The sequence below is a fragment of the Aulostomus chinensis genome, chromosome 15, assembly GCF_037954235.1.
Source record: "Aulostomus chinensis isolate RoL2024-O1b breed Wild chromosome 15, RoL_Achi_v1.0, whole genome shotgun sequence".
Taxonomy (NCBI): Eukaryota; Metazoa; Chordata; class Actinopteri; order Syngnathiformes; family Aulostomidae; genus Aulostomus; species Aulostomus chinensis.
In genome coordinates, this window is record NC_141334.1 from 14,623,997 (window position 1) to 14,649,960 (window position 25,964).

The 25,964-nt window shown below is 41.9% G+C and overlaps 3 protein-coding genes across 4 annotated transcripts; 1 reads left to right on the forward strand and 2 right to left on the reverse strand.

Annotated features, from left to right (window-relative positions):
• The first annotated feature begins 4,272 nt into the window (after positions 1–4,272).
• cdc23 (CDC23 (cell division cycle 23, yeast, homolog)) lies at positions 4,273–10,125 on the forward strand. The gene is made up of 16 exons (XM_086225816.1): positions 4,273–4,407; positions 5,192–5,264; positions 5,665–5,802; positions 5,923–5,965; positions 6,060–6,165; positions 6,248–6,380; positions 6,583–6,760; positions 6,838–6,935; positions 7,191–7,272; positions 7,520–7,673; positions 7,752–7,871; positions 7,960–8,035; positions 8,111–8,172; positions 8,296–8,374; positions 9,144–9,263; positions 9,657–10,125. The coding sequence occupies exons 1-16, from the start codon at positions 4,295–4,297 to the stop codon at positions 9,807–9,809; spliced, it is 1,728 nt and encodes a 575-aa protein (XP_086081942.1). The 5' UTR covers positions 4,273–4,294; the 3' UTR covers positions 9,810–10,125.
• kif20a (kinesin family member 20A) lies at positions 10,022–17,969 on the reverse strand. 2 transcript variants are annotated; one of them, XM_086225814.1, is made up of 20 exons: positions 17,749–17,969; positions 17,547–17,617; positions 16,376–16,552; positions 15,822–15,947; positions 15,602–15,721; positions 15,263–15,401; positions 14,700–14,875; positions 14,462–14,561; positions 13,905–14,117; positions 13,617–13,728; positions 13,460–13,534; positions 13,227–13,370; positions 12,906–13,074; positions 12,672–12,824; positions 12,388–12,527; positions 12,186–12,288; positions 11,780–11,981; positions 11,611–11,702; positions 11,386–11,523; positions 10,022–10,939 (listed from the first exon to the last, which is right to left on the reverse strand). In XM_086225814.1, exons 3-20 carry the CDS (start codon positions 16,541–16,543, stop codon positions 10,556–10,558), a joined length of 2,754 nt encoding a protein of 917 aa, XP_086081940.1. In that variant the 5' UTR covers positions 16,544–16,552; positions 17,547–17,617; positions 17,749–17,969; the 3' UTR covers positions 10,022–10,555. The 2 variants fall into 2 exon arrangements, with proteins under 2 accessions (XP_086081940.1, XP_086081939.1); XM_086225813.1 differs by lacking the exon at positions 17,547–17,617 and having other exon boundaries at positions 10,023–10,939.
• A 543-nt stretch (positions 17,970–18,512) lies between these two features.
• Positions 18,513–22,761, reverse strand: LOC147248869 (cationic amino acid transporter 2). Its single transcript, XM_086225815.1, has 11 exons — positions 22,347–22,761; positions 22,067–22,222; positions 21,723–21,876; positions 20,907–21,010; positions 20,579–20,801; positions 20,285–20,421; positions 20,066–20,168; positions 19,440–19,573; positions 19,182–19,348; positions 18,942–19,050; positions 18,513–18,853 (listed from the first exon to the last, which is right to left on the reverse strand). The coding sequence occupies exons 1-11, from the start codon at positions 22,714–22,716 to the stop codon at positions 18,714–18,716; spliced, it is 1,797 nt and encodes a 598-aa protein (XP_086081941.1). The 5' UTR covers positions 22,717–22,761; the 3' UTR covers positions 18,513–18,713.
• Between the last annotated feature and the right edge of the window lie 3,203 nt (positions 22,762–25,964).

Here is a 25,964-nt window from a genome sequence, read left to right on the forward strand (position 1 = left end):
CTCCGTGTGTGAGAGAATGAGCGAGTGAAGGAGACAGAAGAGGGATGAAAACAAAAAGGCGAGGAAGGGCAGAATGAAAGGGATGGCTTATACGGCCTGTCTCTGCACCTCTTTCAACCTGCTCAGTGAGCCATGTGCTCGGCCTTGTAAACGGCAGAGCTACTTGATTACCTTGTCACTCTTCTTATGTAAGTGGCTTTTCCTCTGTGCAGAAAATAGGGAAACATGGCCAACAGAGAGCAAAAAAAATAACGGGAAGGTGAGTAGAGAGGTTTGATCCAAATAAAGGGAAATAATATTCCGCTGTCTTGTGAATATCGTCGTCCATGTCAGTTTTTCCTGGCTGGATTTGATGTCTTGAAAACTAAACAAGCAATAACAGCCTCAGTATCACACAAAACTAAAATGAAGTACATAATCTCCTTCTCTCCTATGTGGATACACTGACTGACAAACTTCAGGTGTCTCCCCAGAGGTGCTCATTCTGAATTCACACTCCAGATCAACAGGGGGCAGCATTAAACAGGAAGTTGGAGTATCCACCAATTGCTACAAAAATGGAGATGCTAATATTGAAAATGTATTTCTGTAACACTGTCAGTATACCATAAGCTAACTTGATCTCATAGAAATAACACCACATCATAATGTGACAGTGGCACGACATCTGTTAAATTTGCATGAAAGCATCATGGAGACAATTCCATCAAACGGTCAAGACACATGAAGATCTTTTGTTCAGCAATGCTAACACCTTTAGCTAGGGAAAATACTGTGTTCTACTTTATTTTTTCCCCTTATTCACCAGCATCAACCTCTTTAAATGAAATTCGCAGTTGGAAAATAATGTTCAAGAACATCCCCTGATTAAGAGGACAACCTGGTTTGAGTTGTGTAACATATATATTGTGTTATATACACATTAAATAATAAATGTTCTTTTCATGACAGTATCCACCACTGGTCATGTGACTGGGAATTTGTCTGCCCACTGCGTTAAAAGGGTCCTTATGGACTCACATTGAATCTGTGGTGCTGCCATGTTGTGTAATTTTAACCCATAAATGCCACCACTGTGCAATGTGGTCATGGTCACGAAACATATTTTCAGCCAGATCGCCCTGCTTGTTGATGATGGCACTGAACTTGCAGATCTGGATGGCGATGCTCTTGAATGAAAGAGATTACAGAAAGTACGCTGGCTAAAGTTAGCCAAGAGTTACAGGGAGGGGTCCTTCACACTTGGCTCCTTTTCACTATAGTGGCTCACTATTGCCCCCTGTGGTACAGAGTTGAATAAAGGGGCTGTATGTACATGCACTAGCTAGTTAGCCTCTTAGTTTCTGTATTTCAGCCTATCTGCAACACATCAAACTTGTTTTGTTTTGTTTTTTTAATGAATGTTCTTTTTTTTTTAACTCAGATACTCATAGTACCATTTAGGAGAACTGAGTTACCAGAGATAATTATTTGAAAGGTCCTGGTTCACTACTAAACTAAATTCATGTACGAGCTTTCCCATTTCCAGACCAGAGAGGGATGAGAACAGTCAGCCTTATTTTCAGGTTCGTGGGGGATTCTGAATAATTCAGTAATTCATGTAGGTCAATACTCTCAAGGAAATCCTGTGATCAAAATCAAAACAAAACGTTTCAAACCTTTAAAAGAACGTGTTAAAATGGTCATGGACAAGCTTGAACTTATCCAGGGTGAATCCAGTTAGACAGTGCCACCTTTAGGTCAAACTAGGAAATCAGACAATCTTGCTGTCGTCTGCCCAGTGCAAATGATTTCTGCTCACAACATTGATAAAGGTCATCACGCTGACTGGTGAAATAGAGGTGTAAAGGGGATGCAAAACAAATTACGGTGACAAAATCAGCGGCTCCAGCTGAAGACAAAGAAAAACTACTGAGAAGAACTGCAGTCTGAATAAAGAGCTTGATGAAACCATGTGAGACCTCAGCAGAATGACAGCGAGGAAGTATGCAACTCTTCTCATGCACATTATTATCAATAGGTTTCTCTTTTGTACTCTAGGGATCTTTTTTTCTTCCCCTCTGCACATCAAGATTTGTGTTCCCTTTTCTCTCTTCTTTTTTTTTTTTTTTTAATAAATCACCCAGTTACAAAGAGGTCAAAATGAAAAGGTGAGGGGAATAAGATGAATGTGTCACATACCAGGCAAACAGACGCACTGAAAGAAATTAGAATTCCAGTAAAGAAACAACGTTCGTTCGGCAGCTGTTGTGTGTTACGAGCAGCTCAGTGTGTAGCTGTCGGTCAAGAATTCATGCTGGTTCTTGATAAATTGAGTGAGTTTTGTTTATATTACATCATTTGCCTTAGATACTTGTGCTCTTTTACCACGGTCTTTTTTTTTTTTTTGGTTTGGAGGGATTTCGCTTTCCAACTTCTGAGTGAACCCTACGGTGAACAAGGTTCTTCAGATTCTATCTGAAGCGTGAAATGAATCCAAATATTGTGTGGTGGTGGTGGTGGGGATTTAAATATCATACATACGGCAAAAGCTGTTCTGTGCCATGATGCTTGTGATGCTCCTGATTTTGACGGACAGGAACATGATGAACTCTTTCAGCCCTGCACCAGTGAAGGGGTAGGCTGAGAGGCTGGTGATGGGAGCTGGGCAGGCAATCACAAAATACACATTATTACTACAAGAAAGAGTCACAGTGCTCCTGTGCCCTCAAAGATCTGTACTGGTTTTGATCCAATAAGTAACTGTTGCTTCCATGAAGGCTAATACTGAACGATAAGGAGTTTGGTTCGTTCAAAAATAGCAGGTTTACATTTTACCTCTTAAAAAAAATGCCTTAGATAGAACAATACTAGTTTTAGAACGCCAATCATTGTGACCTGTTTTTACGATATCCATGTTGTACGTCGTCTCTTTTATCCATGATGGGTAGCAGTCATTCATGAAGTGTTCTTATATAGAAATTTGTCCTAATATAGGACTAATATCAGCCCTCAATTTAGACTGACTGCATGGTGATGAACTGGGACTGATGAACTTTGCCAAGCAGAAAAAAAAGAAGCTGGTGTGTTTACTTTACTATCCAAAATGAGCGAGGACCTTTCACACTAATATGACCTGTTCAGACAGCCTAGAGGGGTAAAACATCTGACATGTTAGACTGCATGCAACACAGGTTAAATTATGGACATTGAGCAACCTACTTTGTTCTACTTGAGTTCGCAGCAGTTGTTTTAACCCGGCTCCTCTGGGTACGGAGTCAAAAACTCAGGGATAACCATGCTCTTCAGCTGGGTTAAGCCCTGGGCTAATGGTGGGAATATCTCACATTTGAAGTTCTGAAACTAAAATGACTGCAAGCTCAAAGCTCTAACTGAGCGGTAATTCCTGGGCTACAGGAGACCTCAACCAAATGATAAATATAGAGTCAAAGGCCTGATGATGTTGTCGAGTTTGTATCCAGCACAGGCCTACAACACAGGATTGTTTCATGATTATACAGGGGTAGCCTGCAACTTAAATGGATTGTTATTTAATTAATTCATTAATTGTTATTTAAGGACCCATCCTGCATCATTATATGTGATGTTTCAGCCAGACAGTTAAAACTGCTGGACAGATGAAATAATAAAGAAGCACAATTATGTCTTTAAGAAGCTATAAATCTTTTAAATAATAAATGACAATATTAGCAAATGTTTTCTCTTATTGTCGAAGTGTCATTCACTTAAAGACTGATGTTCACTTTGTCAGTGGCTTGAATTTTGAGGTTCATTGCTAGCTTTTGATGTCATTGCCGGTCAGCCGTACACATGAATGTTGCATACTAAGGTGCATTAACACCACCTTCTGCTTCGCAGCAGAGAGATTACAACCTTACCCTCCATTAATCATGCCTGTCTGATAAACTCAGTACTTGACAGGTTCATCAATTATTCACACCAAGCTACTAATTCCAGCCTACCTGAATTTTTCTCTCATATATACATTGTCATATGGTACATTGTCTTTTTGATCCATTTTTCATCTCATCTGCATTTAGATTCATTGAGCTGCTCACAGAAAGCGCTTTAATTTATGTGTAATCAGTTGATTAAAACCTTTTAATGCATTCCAACTCTTCAAGCCTATTAATTACCTTTTTAAATACTACCATGAATGCGCAAATACATTCCTTAAATTTTCTTATCACACTGTGTTGACAGTCTTGAAGGGAATAGAAGTGACGTCACCCCGATGGGCGGGACCAAGTAACTCTTTGTAACCTCCTCCAATCGCGTTCTGTCTTGGTGAAATATGAAAATGGCGGCTCTCTGCAGTGAGTTTGGAGACCTGGTCCAAATCAAGAAGCAGCTAATATCGGTGATATCTCTGTGTAAAGAAAGAGGACTTTTACACAGCGCCAAGTGGTGAGACTGACTGCGAGTCATATGCTGATGAAAGGGTTTCTTTGTGCTCCATTACAGAAGAAACGTTAGCTGAGCGGTGATGCTAATTCACTAAACTATTAGCTCTGGTAGCTTGCTAGTGACATGTCTCATTTTAAAACAGCATTTATAAGAAAATATATATTTGTCCAGTAGACTGAATAGTGTACTGGGCTGAGACTTAAAAAAGCAAATAAACCTAGCTTGATTCAAGACACATGAATGCAACTTCGCTGCCAGCTAGCTAACTTATAGCAGCTATATTGTCATTTTTACCTGGGCTCACTTGCTAATTTAGCAGATGCACCGAGACCAAATAAACGCATTAAGTAAAACACAACAGCTGCAACGTGCCTGACACTTTGTCCATCTCATTTCTACTCGAATTCATTTTGACGAAACATTAGAAAAACAGTAGCATCACAAATGACAGCTTCCTTGTATGACCATGAAAATAAAGCAACGTGTCTCTCTAACACATGAAGTACAATATAATTCATTCACACAAATAATAAAGAGATGATTCATTGCTCGGGGGTGTGAACAGTAGATGGAGCTAATTGATTCACGCAGTCAGTGGAGTTCACCAACCAATTCACTGTGTGATTGATGGCTAAAATGTTATTACTGGTGCTCAGAAGCCTGTGTGAGGCTCTTTTTTGTGACTGGGTTATTCTGGTACAATACCATAACCATATCCTCCTAAATAAATTAACTGTTATTGACAATACAGTTATGTCATTGTAGGTTTGTGTTGTCTCTGTAGGGCTTCTGAATTGGCATTTGCTTTGGATCCTCTCCCCAAGGATGAGTTACCTCCATCAGCTCCTTTTACAGAGGTTGGTATGATTGCAGTTTTCTCTGTATCGCACCAAACATTCAGTCATTTGATTTTGAGGGTGCATAAGATACTTTAATCACATTTCCTTGAAGATAAAAGCTGTGAGTGAAAGATTCAACCCAAAGACTGCATTTTTTTTTATATCGTCATTCCATCAAATTAGAGTGAAATGTCTGTAAATGTCAAAACATGTTCATTCCCTGAGGGAAAGATTATACTGCCCCCTGCTGACAGCTTTCCATGTAGTCAGCCTTATTTTCAAAAGTAGACCAAACAGTAATTACTCTGTAATCAGATGCGTTTTTCAGTTGGATATGTTTATGGGAATAAAGATGACTTTATGATAGTGCAGCTCCAGTTTTTGTTTATTTGTTTATTTCGGTCTGTTCCGATTACAGGAAGATGCTCAAGACCTGGATGCTCTCACGCTGGCTAAGTCCTACTTTGATCTGAAAGAGTATGACCGCGCTGCTTATTTTTTGAAAGGCTGCTGCAGTCAGAAGGCTTATTTCCTCTATATGTATTCTCGTTATCTGGTAAGACTCTGTACTGGTTTAGTCTGCCTCCATTCTCGTAAGGTTTTGATGTCATTTCATGTCTGACTTGCTGTGGCTCTGCCTGTGAAAGATTTTGAGATTTATCTGTTTTGCCAATAGTCGGGCGAGAAAAAGAAGGACGATGAGACGGTCGACAGCCTGGGTGAGGATGCGTCTGTTTGGAGTGACAGCGAAGAGTTCAAATTCATTGTGTTGGTGAGAATATTGAACCTTTGAGTCTCTTTGTGTGGTTGCAGGTCCTCTGGAAAAGGGGCAGGTGCGGAATGAAGCTTTGCGAGAGCTTCGAGTTGAGCTCAGTAAGAAGCACTCTGCAGGAGAGTTGGATGGCTTCACCTTATACCTGTAAGACTTTCCTCTGACATGTGCTACAGTTGTGGAGGAAATGATTGACCGCATTAAACTGTGTTTGTGTGTGAAACCACAGGTATGGGGTGGTGCTACGAAAGCTGGACCTGCTGAAGGAGGCGGTGGATGTTTTTGTTGAGGCTATTCATGCACTTCCTCTTCACTGGGGGGCCTGGCTGGAGCTCAGTAACCTCGTCACCAACATTGAAATGGTAGATATCTTTGTGTTCACTCAGGTTACAAATGCTATTGTCATTTTATTCACATGGACAGGTCCACTGTAAACATACGCACCTGCAATGATTCTTCAAAGCCTTCAAATACGTTGTCCTCCATTCAGAGGAGGGATAGAAGTGATAACTGTGTGTGTGTGTGTGTGTGTGTGTGTGTGTGTGTGTGTGTGTGTGTGTCCAGCTGAAGTCCCTGTCCTTGGCAGACTGCTGGATGAAGGACTTCTTCATGGCCCACATGTACACAGAGCTGCAGATGATCAAAGAGGCCCTGCAGAAATACCAGAACCTCATCGAGGCAGGCTTCTCCAAGAGTACCTACATCATCTCACAGATCGCCGTCGCATACCACAACATCAGAGGTTCCCTCATTGGTTGACAGATCTTTTGGGGATTTGTTGAGTCCTCATCCTCACTCATCTGTTTGCTCTCTTCTCAGATATTGACCAAGCTTTGGCTCTTTTTAATGAGTTGAGGGAGCAGGACCCATATCGCATAGACAACATGGACACCTTCTCCAACCTGCTGTATGTCAAAGTGAGTTTTCTTATCACTCATTATTGACCAGCCAGCAACATCCGTTTCAACTTGTTTCCAAAGAATATCAGCGATGAGCCAGTTACATCACGACCAGGGCACAAGGGCAGTCCTCTTTATTTATTTTACTCTTTTATTTTATTCATCCAGTCGTTCAGGACAAGTTCTAAATAATAAAATCATTTGGGACGCATTAGAGGGGAGGAAAGTCAAAGTATTGTTTTCTACTACTGATGATACTTTACACTTCTACAGAGCATGAAGCCAGAATTGAGTTACTTGGCCCACAACCTAGTGGAGATCGACAAGTACCGAGTGGAGACGTGCTGCGTTATTGGCAAGTGTTGAAACAATTCCTCATCTAGACTTGGTGGACACCTAACAATCAGCCTACACATTAACAAGTGCGAATAGTCGCAAGTCTCGATAGGGTTTAGTTCACTGTTAAAAATGGATGTTATAATTCCAGTTAAAGCAGCTCTACATTCGTTCAGCTGGTTCTGATCAATCTTTGGAACCGCTGATCACCTGGTATCAGTCACGCGTCACATCAGCAGGTAACAAGTCGTATTTCTTGTCCACAGGTAACTACTACAGTCTACGCTCGCAGCATGAGAAGGCTGCTCTGTACTTTCAGCGGGCCCTCAAATTGAATCCTCGCTGTCTTGGTGCCTGGACGCTCATGGGACATGAATACATGGAGATGAAAAACACGTCCGCTGCCATCCAAGCTTACAGGTCAGGCTGTAGCTCATAGGCGGCCCATGTTGCTTGATTATGTGCATTTGTAGAACTGGACTCTTCTTTTTCTGTCAGGCACGCCATTGAAGTGAACAAGCGGGACTACAGAGCCTGGTACGGTTTAGGTCAGACTTACGAGATCCTCAAGATGCCCTTTTACTGTTTGTACTATTATCGGAAGGCTCACCAGCTCAGGTACGGCCTGTGACTCCGTCAGTCACGTTATATAACACACATACGCAACGCTTCTGAAAAGTTGTGACGCACTGATGTGCTCTTGCAGGCCCAATGACTCCCGTATGCTGGTTGCTCTTGGTGAAAGCTACGAAAAACTGTCACAGCAAGTTGAAGCGAAAAAGGTACGTCCCACCTTGTGCGTTAAATTCAGTGGGTTTCTTTCTGTTTCTGATTTAGTTTTCTCTCTCTTTGTCCAGTGTTACTGGAGGGCGTACTCTGTTGGAGATGTAGAAAAAATGGCTTTACTCAAACTGGCAAAGTAAGTAACAGAAGTTAAGGTCATGTTTTTTGTCGGCGATGTGGAAGAATAGAATGAAAAGTCGACATGTGATCACGTGACCCAGCAGGAAGAGTTCCATGTGACCTCTCATGTCCTTGTCAGGCTTCATGAGCAGCTGAATGAGTCTGATGACGCCGCCCAGTGTTACATGCTTTACATCCAAGACATTTTCTCCTGTGGGGTGAGTGCTTACAAGGTTCTGAGCACAAACGCAAACTTTTATAATTGCCCTCGTGTTGCACAGGACTTTTGGGGGGGGGGTGTCTGCCAGAAGTTACTGTGAAAGGAAACATTAATGCTACAGCGTACAATGGCATTTTATTTAAACAACGGTGTGGCAGTCATTAGGGGAAGTCTTTTTTTGTGTGTGTGTGTGTGTCAGAGCCAGTGTACCTGTGCTTGATGTGCCAAAAAGTGTATCTTAGCTCAGAGTACTCCCAATTATACTTCTTTAGCTCACCAAGTGTTTCTTTCACTACTCTGTTAATTGGTGACTCCAGCTCAAGCCAGAACCCCGACCCTTTCAACCAACCACCAACAGAAACACTGTCCACAATTTCACGTTCTAATTTCAGTCTCTTCATCCAGCCGTATGCTCGCTGATCCAGAGGACAGTGAGTTACTGGACAATGAGCTGTAGTTTGTAAACAAATGGTTTTTGTGGTTTTGCTGTTGTTAGCACTCAGGCACCTTTAGCTTCAAGCTAAGTTTACATGATTACTGGCTCTTCCTGAATTCTATGGTCAGTTATTAAGCAGTGGAAAAAAAACAAAACATCTACACTTGTTTATGTGCACCAACAAGTGAAGTATCACAAGGTTCTTACATGGAGATCGAAGGCTTCATTGGCAGCTTATTGATGCTGACAAGATGTTAATCACACAGGTACGATGTTCATGTCTTCCTACGCTTGGGAGAAATCCATTTCTAATCAAATCTTGTCATGGCAGGAACAACTGGAGCACGCAGAGGTGAGCACTGCCCTGAGATATCTGGGTCAGTACTACTTCAAGAACAAACTCTACGATGAGGCGTCCCTCTGCGCTCAGCGCTGTTGTGACTACAATGATGTGAGTGTTCCCTCAAAGGTTGAGCAGGCTGATAGTCATGTATCAAGGATGTTTCGTGTCATCATGTTGACGGTCACCTGACTCGTAATAAAAAGGGAGCAGCTGTCATTCCTCCTCCAAGCTCTGTGCCTGCTTAGAAATGGAACGCCCCACTAGCTTGAAGCTAGTTCTGAATTGTCGGTAGACATCACGATGCAGCTGAAAGTGTATTTATCGCTGGTCATTAGCAACTGTATTTGAATACCTACACAACAAAAGGCCCAAACCAACCATCATTATGATTACTAATCAGATTTAGAAGCATCAGGGTCCTGTAATCCACCACTTGTAACAGCAGAGGCCGCCACTGCTCGGTCAAACCTACTAATGGTTGTGTGTTGGTGACTGTTTCAGGCCCGTGAGGAGGGGAAGGCTCTGCTGAGGCAGATCTCACAGGTGAGAGATCAGATAGAGACGCCATCGGCAGATCTGTTCGCTCCTCTCTCCAACAACAACACTCCTGTTAGGAGGGTGTCTCCACTGAACCTGATCTCCTTCACACCCTGACACACCCTCTTTGCCTTAAAATGGACAATATGTATCCTGTGGACATCAACACAGCCTGTTGGACCGATTTGTTAGCGACATTAAAATTTCATTGTTTATAAATTGTGCCATTCTGATTCTTTGTCCAGAGCTCAGTGCTGAAAATGTAAAAACACGTACACATATTAGAGTCCAGAAGCCAGGATTCATTCACAGGGAACTTACTACTTTGAGTTTTGAATGTTTTAATACACATGCAGTTTTAAACAGTGTTTCAATAGTATTAGAAAAGCACAAACTGCTGCAAAGTAGGAACAAATTTCTTTTTGAATATGTAGATAATTTAAATAAAATATACTGGTGAGGAACACCTTTTGTATTTTTTGGTTCATGTTTTACAGTACATGAAAGGATTAAATGTCAAGTTAATTTTAAAATGGAATAAAATGCCCTATCCTGTAGTAAATTTAAAGTTGCTACTGTTCAAAGTACTGTAAAAGGCAAATGAAGGAAGAGCAGGGTGACTACAACACACTTCTATAACCTCCAATCAAACCCGCTACCCATCTTTCCTCACTCATTCGCAGCAACCTCTTCCAAAGCAGAACTGTTCTACTGGCATGGATATCTGATAACTGTATTTGGCATGACACCAGTGAGGTAACTTCGCAGCATATAGTGAAAATATATATATATATAAAAACTACTATAAATTCACCAGCAACTGTTTTGCATATTACCAAAAGAAAGCATGCTCCCAGTTGAGCTCAGATCTTCCCCCTGAGAGTACGAGGGGTGGGGACTGGGCTGCGAGGAGGCGACTGCTGGCGGGATCTAAGGATCCGTGAATAAGGAGTGAGGTTGGTTTCTTCAACTGGATGAGTGTTGTATTTCCGTGTCGGCGTGCGATTTGGGAAAAGAGACTGGAGAAATGGCCGTTTATGAGGAGGCCTGTTTTCAGTGTCACTTGTTGCTTTAGTGGTGGCTCCACAGCCCCTCTTCTTGCAGGATCCTGGTGTGGCTGGGGCAGCAAAGCCCGAAGGGGGCAGCTGGGGCTGGACAGCCTGCGTCTGAGCCAGGGCCTCCGCTTTCCGCCTTAAATCAGCTTTGACCAACATCAGGCCATTCTGGAGTTCCACCAGGATCTGGTCCTAAGAAGAAGTCAGTCAACAGGGTTAGACAAGACCTAAGAGGAGGAGGGTGGGGGGTGGAGGTGACCCGGGAAGGTTGAGTGACGAGAGAGAAGAGTGAGGAAGGAAACAACCACTTCACCGCGCTGTGGCACGGAAACAAAATCACCTGGTGCAGATGTTAGAGACACTGATGTAGCTTCAAAGCTAGTTGTGCATTAAGAAAGTTAGTGAAGAGCAGAGGGAGAGAAGAAGACAAATATTCACATTCAGGATGACAGTTCCAATAAAAATGATCTCAAGAATTACGTGCAATTTTATTTTGGTTCATGAGAACTAGATTTAACATTTTGAACATTTGATACGCTTATTTGAATGGATTTTTGGGAACCTTTTGCCGAGCACGGAAGGCTGGGCAGTGTGTTAAATGATTTACAGGACAGTTGTGTGTAGAAAACGACATCTACCTGTTTGACAAGTGTTTCGTCCGCTGTGGTCAGCGCCTGACGCAGCCTCTCCCCTCCTGTGTTGCGGCAGCAGGCTCGCTCCCCAGACTGCAGGTCGGTTCCGAGTCTCTGTAAGTCCAGGCGCAGCTGACGCAGATTCTGTTAGAGGAAGACAGAATTGGTTCCTGTCTTGATAAAAGGCTCTTGTGAGGCAGAGCCTCTGAGTCTAGTAGAGCAGCTACTGACCCGCTGACCCTCCTCCAGCTTGCGGTCTACAGCACCGGGGAGTGTGCCTGCTGACCCTGAGACTTCCTGCTGCATCTTCAGCTTTGCCAGCTCTGTAGAGGCAAGAGGAATGAGACAGTCAACTACGTTTAGCAGCACATAATCAGCGCTGTTTGTGAGCCACCGCCACCTTCAGTCTTGGTAACCAGCTCTGCCTGACACTGGTGAAGCTCAGCTCGCAGCCTCCCAACTTCTGTCTGAGTGGTGAGGCGCTGAGAGCGTCGAAGTCCATCAGAATCGCTCTGTGGCGCTGATGTGGGGACTAGTTCTGGCGCAGCCTCTTTCTTTTTCTCAAGGGCAGCGGCCAGAGCTTCAATCTCCTGATCACGCTCCTACAGGACAACATGAAACAAGAGGGACAATTAAAGATTGACAAATGTTTGTTATAAGGGCTTCTGAAGAGATGAAACATCCCTTTGTAATTCAATGTCTGCATGAGTATCATTCAAACAGGAAATAACCATTCATGAAATGTGCATCCTGACAAAACCCTTGCCATCACAGACGTTTACGAGACCATCTGATTCATGTCTCACCTTCAGTTCTTGGCTGTAGAATTTCTTCAAATGCTTCTGCAGGTTTGTGATCTTGTCCTCGTGCCTCTCTTCAATCAGAGCCCTCTGCGCCTCCAAGGTCTCACTAGGGCCGAAAAAACAGGTCAAATTGGCACCTGCGGACTTGTTTTGAAAACGGGCACCATCATGCAATAGAAATGATTTTCCTTTCTTCAAAACACACCTGAAATCATCTTGCATTCTGTTGATGACCTCCATCATTTCAGAGACCACCTGCTCTCTCACATTTGCCTCCAGAGCTTCTTTTTCTTCACGCTGGCGCTGCACCTCTCTCTTCAGGACATCAATGGCCTGCAGCAAAGCCTTGAGAAAGGAGTTGGCTGTTAAGAACACTGGAACATTCACTGCACCAGACTGAAATGATTTGACTGGGTTTACAAAGTTGAAAAAAAAAAGTTATTACGCTTGCAGGGTTAAAAATGCACCATCAGCTGTCTCATGTAATACCTCAGTATTTAACATGGTGATATCTCCATCTTCAACATCACTCTCGTCCTCTTCTTCTTCCATCACCGTGCTTTCATTACCCTTTGCTGTAGGCTCGCGCAGAAGAGACAGGATGTAGGCCACTCTGGTTTTTGTGGACGGGCCATGGACAAGCTGAAAGGAAATGAGGCACGTTGGTTCTACACCTCTCTCTACAGAGAGGGATAAACTTGATGAAAAGGTTAGTTTTCTTACTTGGGAAGCAATAGCCGAGAACTTCAGGGCCTGGAGAGTCTCGTCATAGATGGAGGCGCACGGGTTAATGTTGACCACCATGCTGGAGGTTCCTCGGCCACAGAAGAAGCCCTGCAGCACCCGGGTCAGTTTGCTGTCCCTGAAGGGCACCACTTGAGGAGGCCGTGACCTGTGGAGGTCATCAAAACATTAAACTAGAGCTCGTTCCGGTAACTTACAATACATTCTTGTGTGGAATATTTGATCGTTTAGAGAGGCACCAATGGTGGAAGATACATTTCCACCTTAGGAACATAACTTATGTACTGGTTGAAGACATACTTGTTGTTCTGGTTGTGTCTCAGAGCAGCAATGCAGCGTCCCAACGTGAGGAGGGAGGTGTTGATGTTGTTGGCTTCCTTCATTCTTTCACCGTTACGCTGCTCTTTACAGCGTTCAGACCCGGCTAGATCACACACAGTCAGTCTACAAAAGGAGACACAGGCCAGTTTTTGCTCAGCTCAGAATGAGTCAACTGAGTTTTAGGGATGGGGAAAAAAAAGTGGTTGACTTACTCGCTGATGTGCATGGTCTGGCCTGGGGCTTCCTCTGGGCGGACGTGCAGGACACGGATGGAGAAAATACTGTGGCTGTGAACATAATACATGAGCGATCAAAGATAGCTTACAACAAAAGAATCCGTTAATATGCGATCAGAACAAATGTTCCTACCTGCGGCTGGAGTTTTGGTTGAGGTGGGTGCTGGCAAAAGTTTGGTTCCGATGTCCGGCCCTCAGAATCCTCCAGGCTTCCTCAGCACTGCGAACCTGGATCCAGGTGAGGTCTGATAGAACAAGTAGCAAAGCATTATATTCTTTCAGAATCGGGAATAATGAAATTAGGATGGTGTTCCAGATTTTTACAGTCTGTGTAAAAATTCAGCTCTATTTTCATGATTTTTTCTAAAACTGATGTGATACACAAATGAGGTGTAAGACTGAAGACGACAAGAAACGTTACCCTTCACGTAAGGATTGCCCTGCTTGTCGTCACTCAGCCGCAGCGTGACCCTTTTTCTAGGCTGCAGGGAGGGTGCAGCATCCAGCAGGTCGTACAGGAACTCATTGTAGATCTCATAGAAGGACACCCAGATAGAAAACTGTACCCCTTCCTCCAGGTCGTCCCCTCCACTGTGAGAAAGGCTGTCCGGCTCCAGACAAACACTGTCGTTGTCTGCAGAGTTGATAACACAAATATGTTGTATTTCAGACAACAGTAAGAATATCAAAGCATTTTCCACGTGTCCATGACTATCAGCAGCTTTCATGGAGTTTCAAGTACATTCTCATGTATTTCATCTCAGGACGTGTCAGCATGCAAGTAAGAACAATTAGAATTACAGTAAATTATTTAGGGCTGCACAAACCATAAATTTAGTTACAACAAATCACATCTGATGCTCAGACAAGCACGTCTGGATTCAGCTGAGTGGATGTGTTCCAGTCACGTTGCTCTACAGCCACTTCTAATAAGGGTTTGATCATCCGTTGCAGACAAAAGGCCAAATATGTCCTCACCCTCTAGCTGGGTAGCCATGTTACTTGTAGAGGAGAGTCCTCCAACGCCGCTATCCCAGATGGATGTAGCGCCACCTCGACGAGACACCGGGTTCTCATCCTGGAACACAGGACATTTACATCAGTTTGAATTGATGTGCTGTTAATTTTCAGAACAAAACAAAAACAGAAACGAGAAGTTGGCACAAACAAAATCCTAAAAAAGCTGAGTTCATTTCCACTCATAACGAGTGTTTACCTCTTTAAGCAGCGAGTTTCTGCGCATTTCCTCCAACTTGACCTCAGCAGGTCCCAGCTTTCTGACGTCTTGATATAAAACAGGCTTCAGGTCCATGGCACCATAGAGGCGATCCTGCAGTTTTCTGAAGAGGGACACTAAAGCCCGGGGCAGGAGGCCGGCCTCCCGACCAGTTCCTGCAGAGCAAATTCAGAATTTACATTTCAGGCATATAACAGACACAATCCTTAAACCCAGGGTTCCTATACATTTTTTTAATCAAATTTTATTTTTGATTGTTTTCATTAACATTCCATAAATGTGAGATAATATTACTGTACATTCTCAGAGAAATCTGTTTACACATGAAAAATGTATCAGTGTATATTTGACTCCAATTAATGACAAGAGATGTGGTCCAATACAACTGAAACATGTATTCATGAAAATCACTTTGACCCATTACAGATATTTCTGTCAGTTCAACTGATCAACATATAGTCTAATGAGGGCTCGATCAGAATCAAACCTGCTCCTTTATAATGTGTCTCCAGTGAGACCAGTGCTAGAAAAACCCCTCTCACCCTGAATTGTGTATGTCTTCCCAGAGTTGGTGACACCGTAAGTGTAGAGGAGTCTGTTCTCTCCTCGAAGCACATCTTTGACCATCTTCTTCATCGAGCACTCAAATAACTGTTGCTGTGTTATTTCTGGTCCAAAGATCTTACACAGAGGAGTCATGAAGGAAAACATCAGTATTGTGTTTGCTTTTCCATTACATTCATCCATAATCCTGATGGAACTTGCCACTTGTAAGTGATAACAAACTATGTTATAAGAATAGGATCAGCTTTTGGCTCACCAGCAAACCTTCTAACACAACAATCATTTATTTTAAGCAGGTAAACATGTGGCTTTCTTACCTTTGAGAAGCTGAACTTGTGCATGCTGGGGGAGATCCCCCTCTCTGCCGTTCTCAGGTTCTGAGAGCACTTAGGAGCTTTGAGCAGCAGGGTCTCGTCACCTTGGATGGCCACGCAGCCCTGCGAGATGAGCGCGTTTAAAGAGAGGGCACCACTGTACTGGAGAGTAAATATGGAGGAGCGGCTGATGGCTGATGTAATGTTATGAGTTAAATCTGACCTGCTCTTCTTCCCTTTCTCTCTCCATCTCGGTGAGCGGGCGGATGCGCAGATAAACCTTCACCCTCTCTGTATTTTCTTCACTGCCGCTGCCTTGTCTCACCTCGGCAGGTTTCACTGGAACGTTCTGGAATCATTCATTGAAAAACATTAGAGCAGATACAAGTAATCTACACATCAGATAACAGGAAATTTGCAAGAAGACAAAATTGGTAATATAACAGCGTTTCAAAAGCAGTAGCACAGGACAGTTCTTACCATCTTTGAACATGTAAAATAGCAAACATGATGGAAACTACAGGAGAATTACCACAAAAAATGAATGAAAATAACCGCCAGTTGCAGCTAAAACATCAAAACTTTCAATCAAGGAATAACTTTGGTTTTATGCATCTGGTCAAAAAGATAAAGCAACAGAAGAGAGGAGGACAGAACTGCTCTACAGTATAAATTTTCTGCCGGGGTCGAAATTAATGCAACATATTTTGTTGCACGTGATGAATGAAAACTCCAAACTCCAATTACAGCACTCCGCAACAAACTACCAGCTCTCACCAGTCCTGTAGTGGAGGCTCGGGTGTCCAGGCCAGGAGAAATGACAGAGATCTCAGGCAGACGTGGCCTGCCCAGGCCCCCGTGCTCTGCTGCCGTGGACTCAAAAACACCCATTTCATCCTCTTCATCAAACGGGCACCCACAAGGAGAGGACAGGGACAGTGCCATGTTTACCTGCTGCAAAAAAAAAAAAAAAGTCTCCATGAGTGACAGTTAACAGGTAGTCAAGTGGCTGATGAAGATATTTTAGAGAGCAGGCAGGCCAATATCCTGCTGTTGTTGTCATTAGCATCCAAAGAAATAATAACATTGAGAAAGAAACAAGCATTTATCTGAAACTACTGCTATTGTTTGTAACGTGCTCATATCAGATAGACAGGTATTAAAGACATCACAAAAACATCGCAAAATAAACCTGTGCGGATAGAAGCATATCTTTGTTTCTGAGAGAGAATGGAAACTGGCCAACTGAACTAAAAATCAATTTCAAATAGAAAAAAAAAAAAGCAACACAAGTGCAGACATCAAGCTGGAGGGTGCGTCTGTCTGTTTTTATAAAACTCAACTAGTCAGTAACAGTTCAACCTGGCTGTGAGCCAGGAGATGCATGTTAAGGCACCTTGTTCACCTTTTTTTGATACTTGGTGTCAGGATACAAAATTAAAAAATTCTGGTGTTCAGTCAGTCTTGTTTCAAATAGTCTGACACATTCATTCAAAAGTCTTTGAAGTACTTAAGTAACACAAACACTCTAGGCATTAGCTGATGGAAGGAGAAGAGTCATTAAAACCAAGGTGTGTCAGACTGATGAGGAGCTGAGAGCACACACAAGCTGGCCTTTCAGAGACACCTAGGTCCTGCTTCGGTAGTCAAACAGGAAAACTGCTCCCCAAGATATCACCTGCCCCAACTATGACATGTTTAACATTGGTGAAGAAGGGTTTGTGATAGAAAAATAAGGTGTCAATAAAATGCACTGATGATATCGCACTTCATCCCATCAGTTTGCTTTACAAAAAGAGCCAGAGAAGTTTAAGGAAGGCAGAATTGACTGAACTTGAGCGCCCCATTACTCTGACTTAAAAGCCAAGTGAAACACTCGAGTCCTGACTGGCTCAGATTGAAGCGAGCTCATTCCTGCGCACATCAGCTCACATTAATTATTACCTACAATTACACAAGGACCTGTTTTCTTCTTGTGGTCATTCACGATTGCATCAACGATACTGTTGAATAAGTTAACTGTGGGGGAAAAAAATTAATGATTCAGTCAACAACTAACTTCATTTTAAATTATCGGACGACTTTAATGGTTTCCCACAAGCCACAGTTTCGATAAAACAGCATGATAACGTGCGCCAAATGTTACTTACCTCGCTTGTCGAAAAATGCACGAGCGCCGGGTTTCCAGTAATTTCTCTAAATTCGGCTAAAACTGTAAATACTGGGTTAGTGAAATGTTAGATAAACCCCCATGTATCTAACACTAACAGCTTATCCTTCCTCGCTCTCTGTTTGGAGATATTTTAGCTAATAGCGTCTGGTTTTTGAACAACGCGCCTCCCCCGCGGGGGGAAACACCGATTGGCTGAAGGTCCGCGCTCTCCGCCCTCTCATTGGCTACCGTGACATCGGTGGGTGCGCCGTAAAAACCGGTCCTTCCTGAACAAGGACGGTTTCCACACATGGATGAGTTCCCATCACGTGTTATAACGCTTTCTTATGAGGGCGCTTTCAAAATCCAGTAGACCTGCGTTCTCACGAGGGACTGTCATGCGCACAACCGATACAAGAAAAGGAAAAAGATTTTTTTTTAAATAAGGAAAAGATTGACATAAAAGAAAGAAACTCAACATCAAGAGCAAACACACAGATGTGTTACTCTGTAAACTGAAACGGTTATGTCAAGGAAATATTATGATATACCTGTTGAGTGATTAAAAAAAATCGTTTGTTATCGTGAAGTGAATATTATTATCGTAGGAGCTCAATATTTATCTGACCAAATGTGGTGATTTGATCTCAAAATAATTACATAGGCTTTTTATGCACCACATATTATGGTGATTTATTTCAGTTGCAATAAAATGAAACACAGTTGGATACAGTTGGAAAACATCATAATCCGGTGTCGTTCATGGCATATCTAAGGAAAATAAATTCAAAATATCTGTTTAAATACTCACACAACAAGACTCACGCACAACAGCCAGCGGCTTCAAGGCTTTTTTAGCTCCCGGAATTCATGACACAAACACTGTAAGGTTGTTAGGATGGCCAAGTTTTTTTTGTTGTTGTTTTTTTTATTGCACACTGATTTTCATATCAGGAAGTCATGTTACATCACATCTTGTCCAGGTTCAGCGATCTGATCAATGGTGGTGGGGATGCTGTGAAATCTGACTCGGTTTTGGGAACTCTGAAGCCTTTGTTTCTGCACACTGTGCTGAACACCGTAAGAAAAGTAGATGATTAAACCTGTTTGGAGAAAATACAAATTTTTTTTTAGACATACACTGATTTTGTTAAAATGTGTATTCATATTGTGGTATTGTTCCTCACATACCGACAGCCATCCACACTGCATAGCGGATCCACGTGTCTGATCCAAGTTGAACCATTAAATAAATATTGACAAAGGTGCTGGAAACAGGAAGCACCGGCACAAAAGGAACCTGCACATATGAAGGAGAGGAAACACTATCGAAGCACATACACAATATCCACTTTCATTCATTTAAAACAGCAAGAAATATATGCACTGTTTTTGGGGTGAAACTGTAACGTTAAGCACAATGAGCCATACCATGAAAGCAGCTTTTGTGATGCTCTGCGGTTGTCTCCAGATGATCAGGACACTGAGAACCAGCATCAAGACCATCACAGAAACACCCAGCAGACTCCACCACTCCAGGGACAGCAGGGATTCCACGACCCCGGATATGAAGAGACTAAGGATGGAAGCTAGAAAGACTGAGAGGAAGAAAGCTTTAATATTTAATCAAATCTTCTACATACACATTTATATTGAAGGGTGGTGTGGAGAATGAATAATGTTACTCACTAATAAAAACAGTTATAAGGGACACATTTTTAGAAGTCCGTGAGGTGGCTTGTGAAGGAGGATATAATACCTCACGAAGTGCAAAAGGTTCTGGTTTGCTGACCTTTGAACCCTCGCTGATGTCTGCTTGGTACCTTCACATGTAGATAAATTCAAGCATTAGACAAATTTTTATTTCTGTAGACCGACAGCTGCGATGCACACTTTCTTTCTCCATTAGAATCCCTGACTAAAATACAGTTCCTGTCTTACAGATGATTCTGGTGAACATTATCTTACTGCCATTTTATATAACCATTTATCAACCACCGAAGAAGACAAATTGCATTTATAACTCAGAAAGTGCACACAATCACACAGCTGCTGACTGGTGGCCATTTTAGCTCCTTTACCAGATTAAAACAAAAAATTCAAAAAACAGAAACAAAATCAAATTTGTTCATCTCTCCGCTTTTAAATTACTTCTTATTGCAGACATTTCTTATCCACATAAAAGTCAGTTCAAGGTTTATGAAATTTCATTGTGCTCTTTACATTTAGGATTATTTCCATAACAAACATGATGGAGATTCAAGTAAGAGCAGCATTTATGTTTTCATTACTCGAGTGTTTATGATTAATCATACCTTAATATGAGGATACATATTGCAACAAGAGTGTAGGCAAACAGGGTTCCAATTGACATCATGTCAACCAGTGCCTTCAGGTCAAACAGCAACGCCATGATAGCTGCAAAGTAATGAGCAAAACATCATTTAATGCAATTTATACAGATGAATTTAACTGAAGCCACAACAACTGGGAGAACAGATTACTCATTGTCCATTTTTAATCATGGCATTTACCTGCTACAACACCTGAAGCTAGCGTAGCTATGACAGGACTCTGTCTGTCGCTCATTTTACTGAGATGTCTGAAGAGGAGTCCGTCCCTGGCCATGGCAAAGAGAACGCGTGGCATCGGGAACATTGATCCTAGTAGGCTGAGGGTAGAAAGAACTGTATCAACCCACATGTAAATACTCATGCTTACTCTCCTCTGTTATGCGTTGATGGACGTTTCTTCGAATGAAATAACGGACCAAGATAATACAATTGTGATTTTTGAGAATTTACTAGGTTCTAATATATGTTTCATACCTGGTTGAGAGTGCACAGAGGGATCCTACAGCTACTGCATACTTCGCAGGGCCCCAGCCAATGTATGTGAAGGCCACAGGCAGTGGGCTGTGAACACTGAGCAAATAGTAAGGCATCATCAACGTCAGGGCAGCAGACACACCAAAATAAGCCAGGAAGCAGATAAGGAGGGACGCCACGATGCCAAGCGGGATCGACTTCTGAGGGTTCTGAACCTCCTCTCCTAAAGAAAACAATGCATGTTATTGTAAACTAGCACAGACTGTTTGTATCGTTTTGATATTCTCTTTAGTTTTGTAGCGTAGTGCGTCAGTGTACATCATTTCACCTGTTGTTGCAATGCAGTCGAATCCAACAAATGCATAAAAGCAAGTAGCGGCTCCTGCTAATGTCCCCTCAAAGCCAAATGGGAAGAATCCCCCACTGCCATATCTAGTAGTTTCATTCAGTGATGTGAAATTTCTGGAATCAATAGATTTTCAATAATGATTAGCAAACTGGTCCGTATTTAGCTGTAAAAGTCACAATCTTAAACACCAGCACTCGAAAAAAAAAAAACTTGAATCTCTAGGAAAGCAAAAATCAGCACGGCTCTTGAACACAAACAGATGAGACATAAATATGTTGATGTTGTTTGCCTTTAAAGTACTAACAGATAGATGTCTGGAACTCACAATGATGTGGGAGGTTTTCTTTTACTTCCAGCATTATTCCTTTTTTCACCCCAGAATGCAGGAAGAGCCAGCCACGCTTAGCTAACTTGAAGCTAATTGCGACTGACAGCTAACAACGATTACATTAACAGTTTGAAGTATACAGCTGGATAAGGAAGACTTCGATTAAACCAGATGATGCCTTTGAGACTTTTTTTATCTGATATTTCTGGACAGTTTTATGTTTTATTTTTTTTGCAGTAGTGGCTGTTAGTCATCAGTTGCCATTAGCTTCAGGCTAAATCTACATACGCTTTCTGTTTTCTGGAGTAACCAAATAGAGATCCTTTTTTTTTTAAACAGTTTTTGGAGCTCCAGACACATAACTGTGCATACCAGAAAGGCAAAAATACATTTTTTAGGTGAAGTATCACTTTAATTAGTGAACTGTGCTATGTTAAAATGTACAGTAGAAAAATAGAAGTCCATACTCATCATTCAGGAGAGAATCTCCACCAGTGTACCAGTTGTTGATGTCCCCTTTTATGAAGCCAGAGAGGACAACAAACAGCAACACTAAGATGTTAACTGCTGTAAAAATCTTATTTACAATTGCAGACTCTTTAACACCAAACGCAAGGATTCCTAGAGGGGAAGCACAAGGGAAAGTGTGACGTGAATACTTAGGACCTTGTGTGTCAAAAATAGAAATATACAGTACTGCAAATTGTGATCTACAAACTTCAAAATCTTCCCTGTTATCTTTTCAAATAAATCATACGTTTCTGTTTTATAACTGATGGCAAACCACAGGGGTTAAGATTATAAAACATGCCTGCCAAGATCATTATAAGGCCAGCTGCAAAGAAGTCTGGGTAGGGAGCTAATCCAGGTAAATCCATTGCAGCATGTTTTCCTAGAGAATTGGCAATGACATTCCCAATGAGGTCATCGAAGGTTCCACTCCAGGCTCTGGCTACACTTGACGTCCCTTAGAAACAGAAAATAAGCAATTGAAAGAAACTCATCAAAAGGGAAACAGAAGAGTCACAAGTGTAACAGACATCAATTAAAAACCTTCAGTTTATTTCACTCATTTGAATTCAAATAAATACCTATGATATAAGACAGCAGCAGGTTCCAGCCAGTGATAAAAGCCCAGATCTCCCCCACAGTCACATAGCTGTAGAGATAGGCTGATCCGGTCTTGGGCACCCGAGCACCAAATTCAGCATAGCACAGTCCTGCAAAGACGGAGGCCACTGCTGCTATCAGGAAGGAGATAATGATACTCGGCCCAGCCACAGCTCTGGCCACTTCACCCGATAGCACGTAAACGCCGGCCCCTAGTGTGCTGCCGACCCCCAGAGCCACGAGGTCCAGGGTGCTCAGGCATCGGCGAAAATTGGACACCTCTCCCTCAGGCTCCAGAGGTTTCCTGCGTGACAGGCTCTGAAGGAAGATCAGTATCTTTGCTCCAGACATCCTGTGAATGAAGATGCTAGGTTTGACTCAGAAAAATGGTATTTAGCTGAGGACTGAAACAGGGGGTGCATATAGTAAACAATGAAGACAGTCAAAGTACTAAAAAAAATATACTAGACAACTGTGCTGTACCATAATATTTCAACTATGAAGTGTATTTTTTTGCACTCCTACATTATCCTTACTGCTAACAACAGTTCCTGAAAATAAGAGTTGGAGAATATTGATTGTTTTCTTGGAATCAAACTATAATTCGTGAAGCACTGAAGATGATGCGTATATAAAAGAATTTCCTTGCCGTGAAAAGGATGTTTCGATGATGAACCTTTCCTTCTGAGATAATGCACATTTACTTTCGAGCAAATTTACACTCTCTGAAAAAAACTGAAATGGCATCTAGTAAGTAGAATTCTCAATAGAATCGAAAAAAGTCATTCTTACCTTTTCAGCTCCAGCGCGCGTGAGGTGTGTTAGACTATTCATGAGAATACATCCGTTCATTCACCGTGAACCCTTCACAGCGCAACATTTTTTACACATTATGTTACATTTCAGACATATGTGCCATTTCTGAAAAAGAGAGGATCAGAAGAGCGTGCTGGCACGTCATACAGAGAACGTCAGCTTCATAAAACAGTTGATAAAACAATCAGTGCGATTTAATTTCTGTTGATGTGCAAATGAGGATGGAGGCTTGGGAACACAAATTCATTTGCAGAGGCCTCTTCTTGAAATGTTCCTTGTGTCTGGGAGATGATGAAACACCCTCATGAGTGAATACAAGAAGAAAAAAATCCACACTTGTGACTCAGAGGAACTCACGAGGCAGAAATCGTATTTAGAAATCCAACAAGGACGAGCATTTAAAAAGACGTAAACGTGACTATTTTAGAAAAATTCAAGTTTAGTTACATAAAAGAAAGAAAGCAAGAAGTGCATGAAATTAAGATTTGCTGTATGCTTAAATTCAGGCTTTATGACATTCAAATGGTGGAAGAAACTCAATACATGTCCATTTCAATTGAAATTATAAATAAAAATTTCATTTTAATTCTAATTTTACTTTAGGATGAACATTTTCTTAACCATAAATCTTTTTGTCTTGCCTCCCTAAATCATCATTTGCCCAGTTTTTCCTCTATCGTGCTGTCCACCTTCTTCTTTAGTTGCTTTTTGTTAAAGCCGTTTTATTTCTCTCTCATTATTTCTGAAAGTACGCTAAAATGGAGGAAAAAAACCCTGCAAGATGAGATACGCGAACTCCTCAGAAATGCTCAATAATCTCTGTATTTGCTGCAAATGTTTTTAATCTCCGGGATTATTTGTGTGTGAGTGTACTGCCATTATCCTCCATATGAGGGCAGTAATCTCAGTGTCCTCGGGTCTCCCAGGTTCTAAGAATATATTAGGATTTCTGCTCCTGGTCAAAGAGATCCAGCATTCAGGTACTTTCTCAAACCGTCCCCTCTCACTCCCTCCACTTCGTTTGCAGAAGTGAGTTATAATATATAGAGATATATACAAAAGATGTACAATTCAAGTATTCGGGTTTTATGAACTGGGTTACGTTTGATTTAGGATCACATAGTCTATACGACAGTACATGAGTTCATTTTGTTGCAGTTTTGCAGGCACTGTTTTTTTTTTTAAAACAAGATTAATGCTCAAAATTAAAAAAAAAAAGTTTTTAAAAAAATGCTCCCATAAAGACACTTTGGAGTCATGTCTTTTTCTTCATGGTCGTGAGACGTGAAAGCTCCCGTTTCACCCCTGAGCTCGTTGCTGTATTTATACCTGAATGAGGAGAGTGGGAAGGTCCAGTTTAAGAAAGTCCCACAGAGGTTTTTCTGATTTCAGATTTGTTTCTCCTCGTCGAAAGCAGAACCTCTCAGTCATTGCCTCTCCATGTCCAGTGAACTTAACTTGGGTCTGGGCTGCAGATGAGTCAACATGTTGTAAAATGAAATTGTTTTCACCGGAGGCGTCTGCTCAGCAACAAATTGAAGATACGTTCATCTGAGCATAAAGGAGAAAAAGTTACTGTTTGAGGAACATAATGCCGCGATCCATTGCCTCTAGGGGTTCCTTGTATCATGTTGATCTGCAGGACAAATAATTCCTGGAAGTCACGTCAATCCAGACCCTGACAGCAAGAACAAGGTGCTATATTCAAGATAATGGCTGCCAGAGCCGTAAGATGTAAGTTACAGATGGAACGTGGTCATTGAATCATGTTTTTGAAAGATTAGAAGAAACATCCAGCAACACGTGATGTATAAAATTCATCAATGAAGTCAGCCGACAGCTTTATTTTATCGCATTAATCCAACCGAAATGGCTTGTTTGCGTGGTTCCCCCCAACCCCCCCCCCCCCCCCCGAAAAGGACGATAATTTCAGTAAACTTTCTCTGCCACTCGATGAGTCAGGAGGAGCGAACTGTGGGTAGACTTCATTAGCTGAAGGAAATGGACGACCCCTTTTCTCTGTTAATCATTCATCTGGAGAAAGAGGTTCAGAAAGCCATTGTCCAGTGAATTCACTCAGCACCCAGGATATTTGGGTCGAAGGCCTTTTCGTAGATGCACTTCATCCTCGCAATCTGTTTCAAGTTTATGTAAACAGACTCGAGTTCAAGTGGTAAGTCTGATTCTGACTCTGTTTTCACGTTTATTATTTGTCACTATTATTATTTCAGCCTGTTTGTGAGTTCAAAACAAGTTAGAGTTGTTTTACAGAATTCAACCTCAATCGTTTTCATTCAGTAGTTATGTTACTTTGCAAATTTCAATTTGAATTATACATAAATGCTACCATCATCCATTTAGAACAAATAACCAGGAATTATGTAAATGAATTTAAGCAAAGGATTTATCTTCAAAGATAAAAGTGGGTTTAAAATTGGAGTTTGGACATGATATCTGAATATAAAATAAGCTGAGCACAAAAAGGTTGAAGGGAAATGTGGTGAAAAGAAGGAGAGAGTCTCTTGCAGGCATTACTTCATTATCACGCTTCTGCTCAAGCATTTTTCCAGCAGTATTAGCCGGATGCAGCTATGGCTGTTCTCCATGGCGACTGGGTTCACTGGCCACACCAGTGTGAGACTGAGCGTTTGCAGGAAGGACGGTCAACAGAGTGTGACTTCACCGTTCAGCTCATGTAAATCTTGCGTCTGTTTCAGTTTAGATGGATGGGTCTCTGAGTATTTTGAGCGATGAAATCAATCTGTTAACTCATAAAGCAAATG

Excerpts from the sequence above, each read along its gene's own strand:
- cdc23 (XM_086225816.1), top strand. The coding sequence starts at position 4,295 with ATGAAAATGGCGGCTCTCTGCAGTGAGTTTGGAGACCTGGTCCAAATC. Across the intron at positions 4,408-5,191 it reads CTTTTACACAGCGCCAAGTG|GGCTTCTGAATTGGCATTTG; the intron begins GTGAGACTGACT and ends TTGTCTCTGTAG. Across the intron at positions 6,761-6,837 it reads CGCATACCACAACATCAGAG|ATATTGACCAAGCTTTGGCT; the intron begins GTTCCCTCATTG and ends CTCTCTTCTCAG.
- kif20a (XM_086225814.1), bottom strand. The coding sequence starts at position 16,543 with ATGGCACTGTCCCTGTCCTCTCCTTGTGGGTGCCCGTTTGATGAAGAG. Across the intron at positions 12,528-12,671 it reads TCACCATGTTAAATACTGAG|GCTTTGCTGCAGGCCATTGA; the intron begins GTATTACATGAG and ends TCCTTTCTCAAG. Across the intron at positions 12,289-12,387 it reads AGAATGCAAGATGATTTCAG|TGAGACCTTGGAGGCGCAGA; the intron begins GTGTGTTTTGAA and ends TTTCGGCCCTAG.
- LOC147248869 (XM_086225815.1), bottom strand. The coding sequence starts at position 22,716 with ATGTCTGGAGCAAAGATACTGATCTTCCTTCAGAGCCTGTCACGCAGG. Across the intron at positions 20,802-20,906 it reads CGACTGCATTGCAACAACAG|GAGAGGAGGTTCAGAACCCT; the intron begins GTGAAATGATGT and ends TGTTTTCTTTAG. Across the intron at positions 19,574-20,065 it reads ATATGTATCCTCATATTAAG|GTACCAAGCAGACATCAGCG; the intron begins GTATGATTAATC and ends CTACATGTGAAG.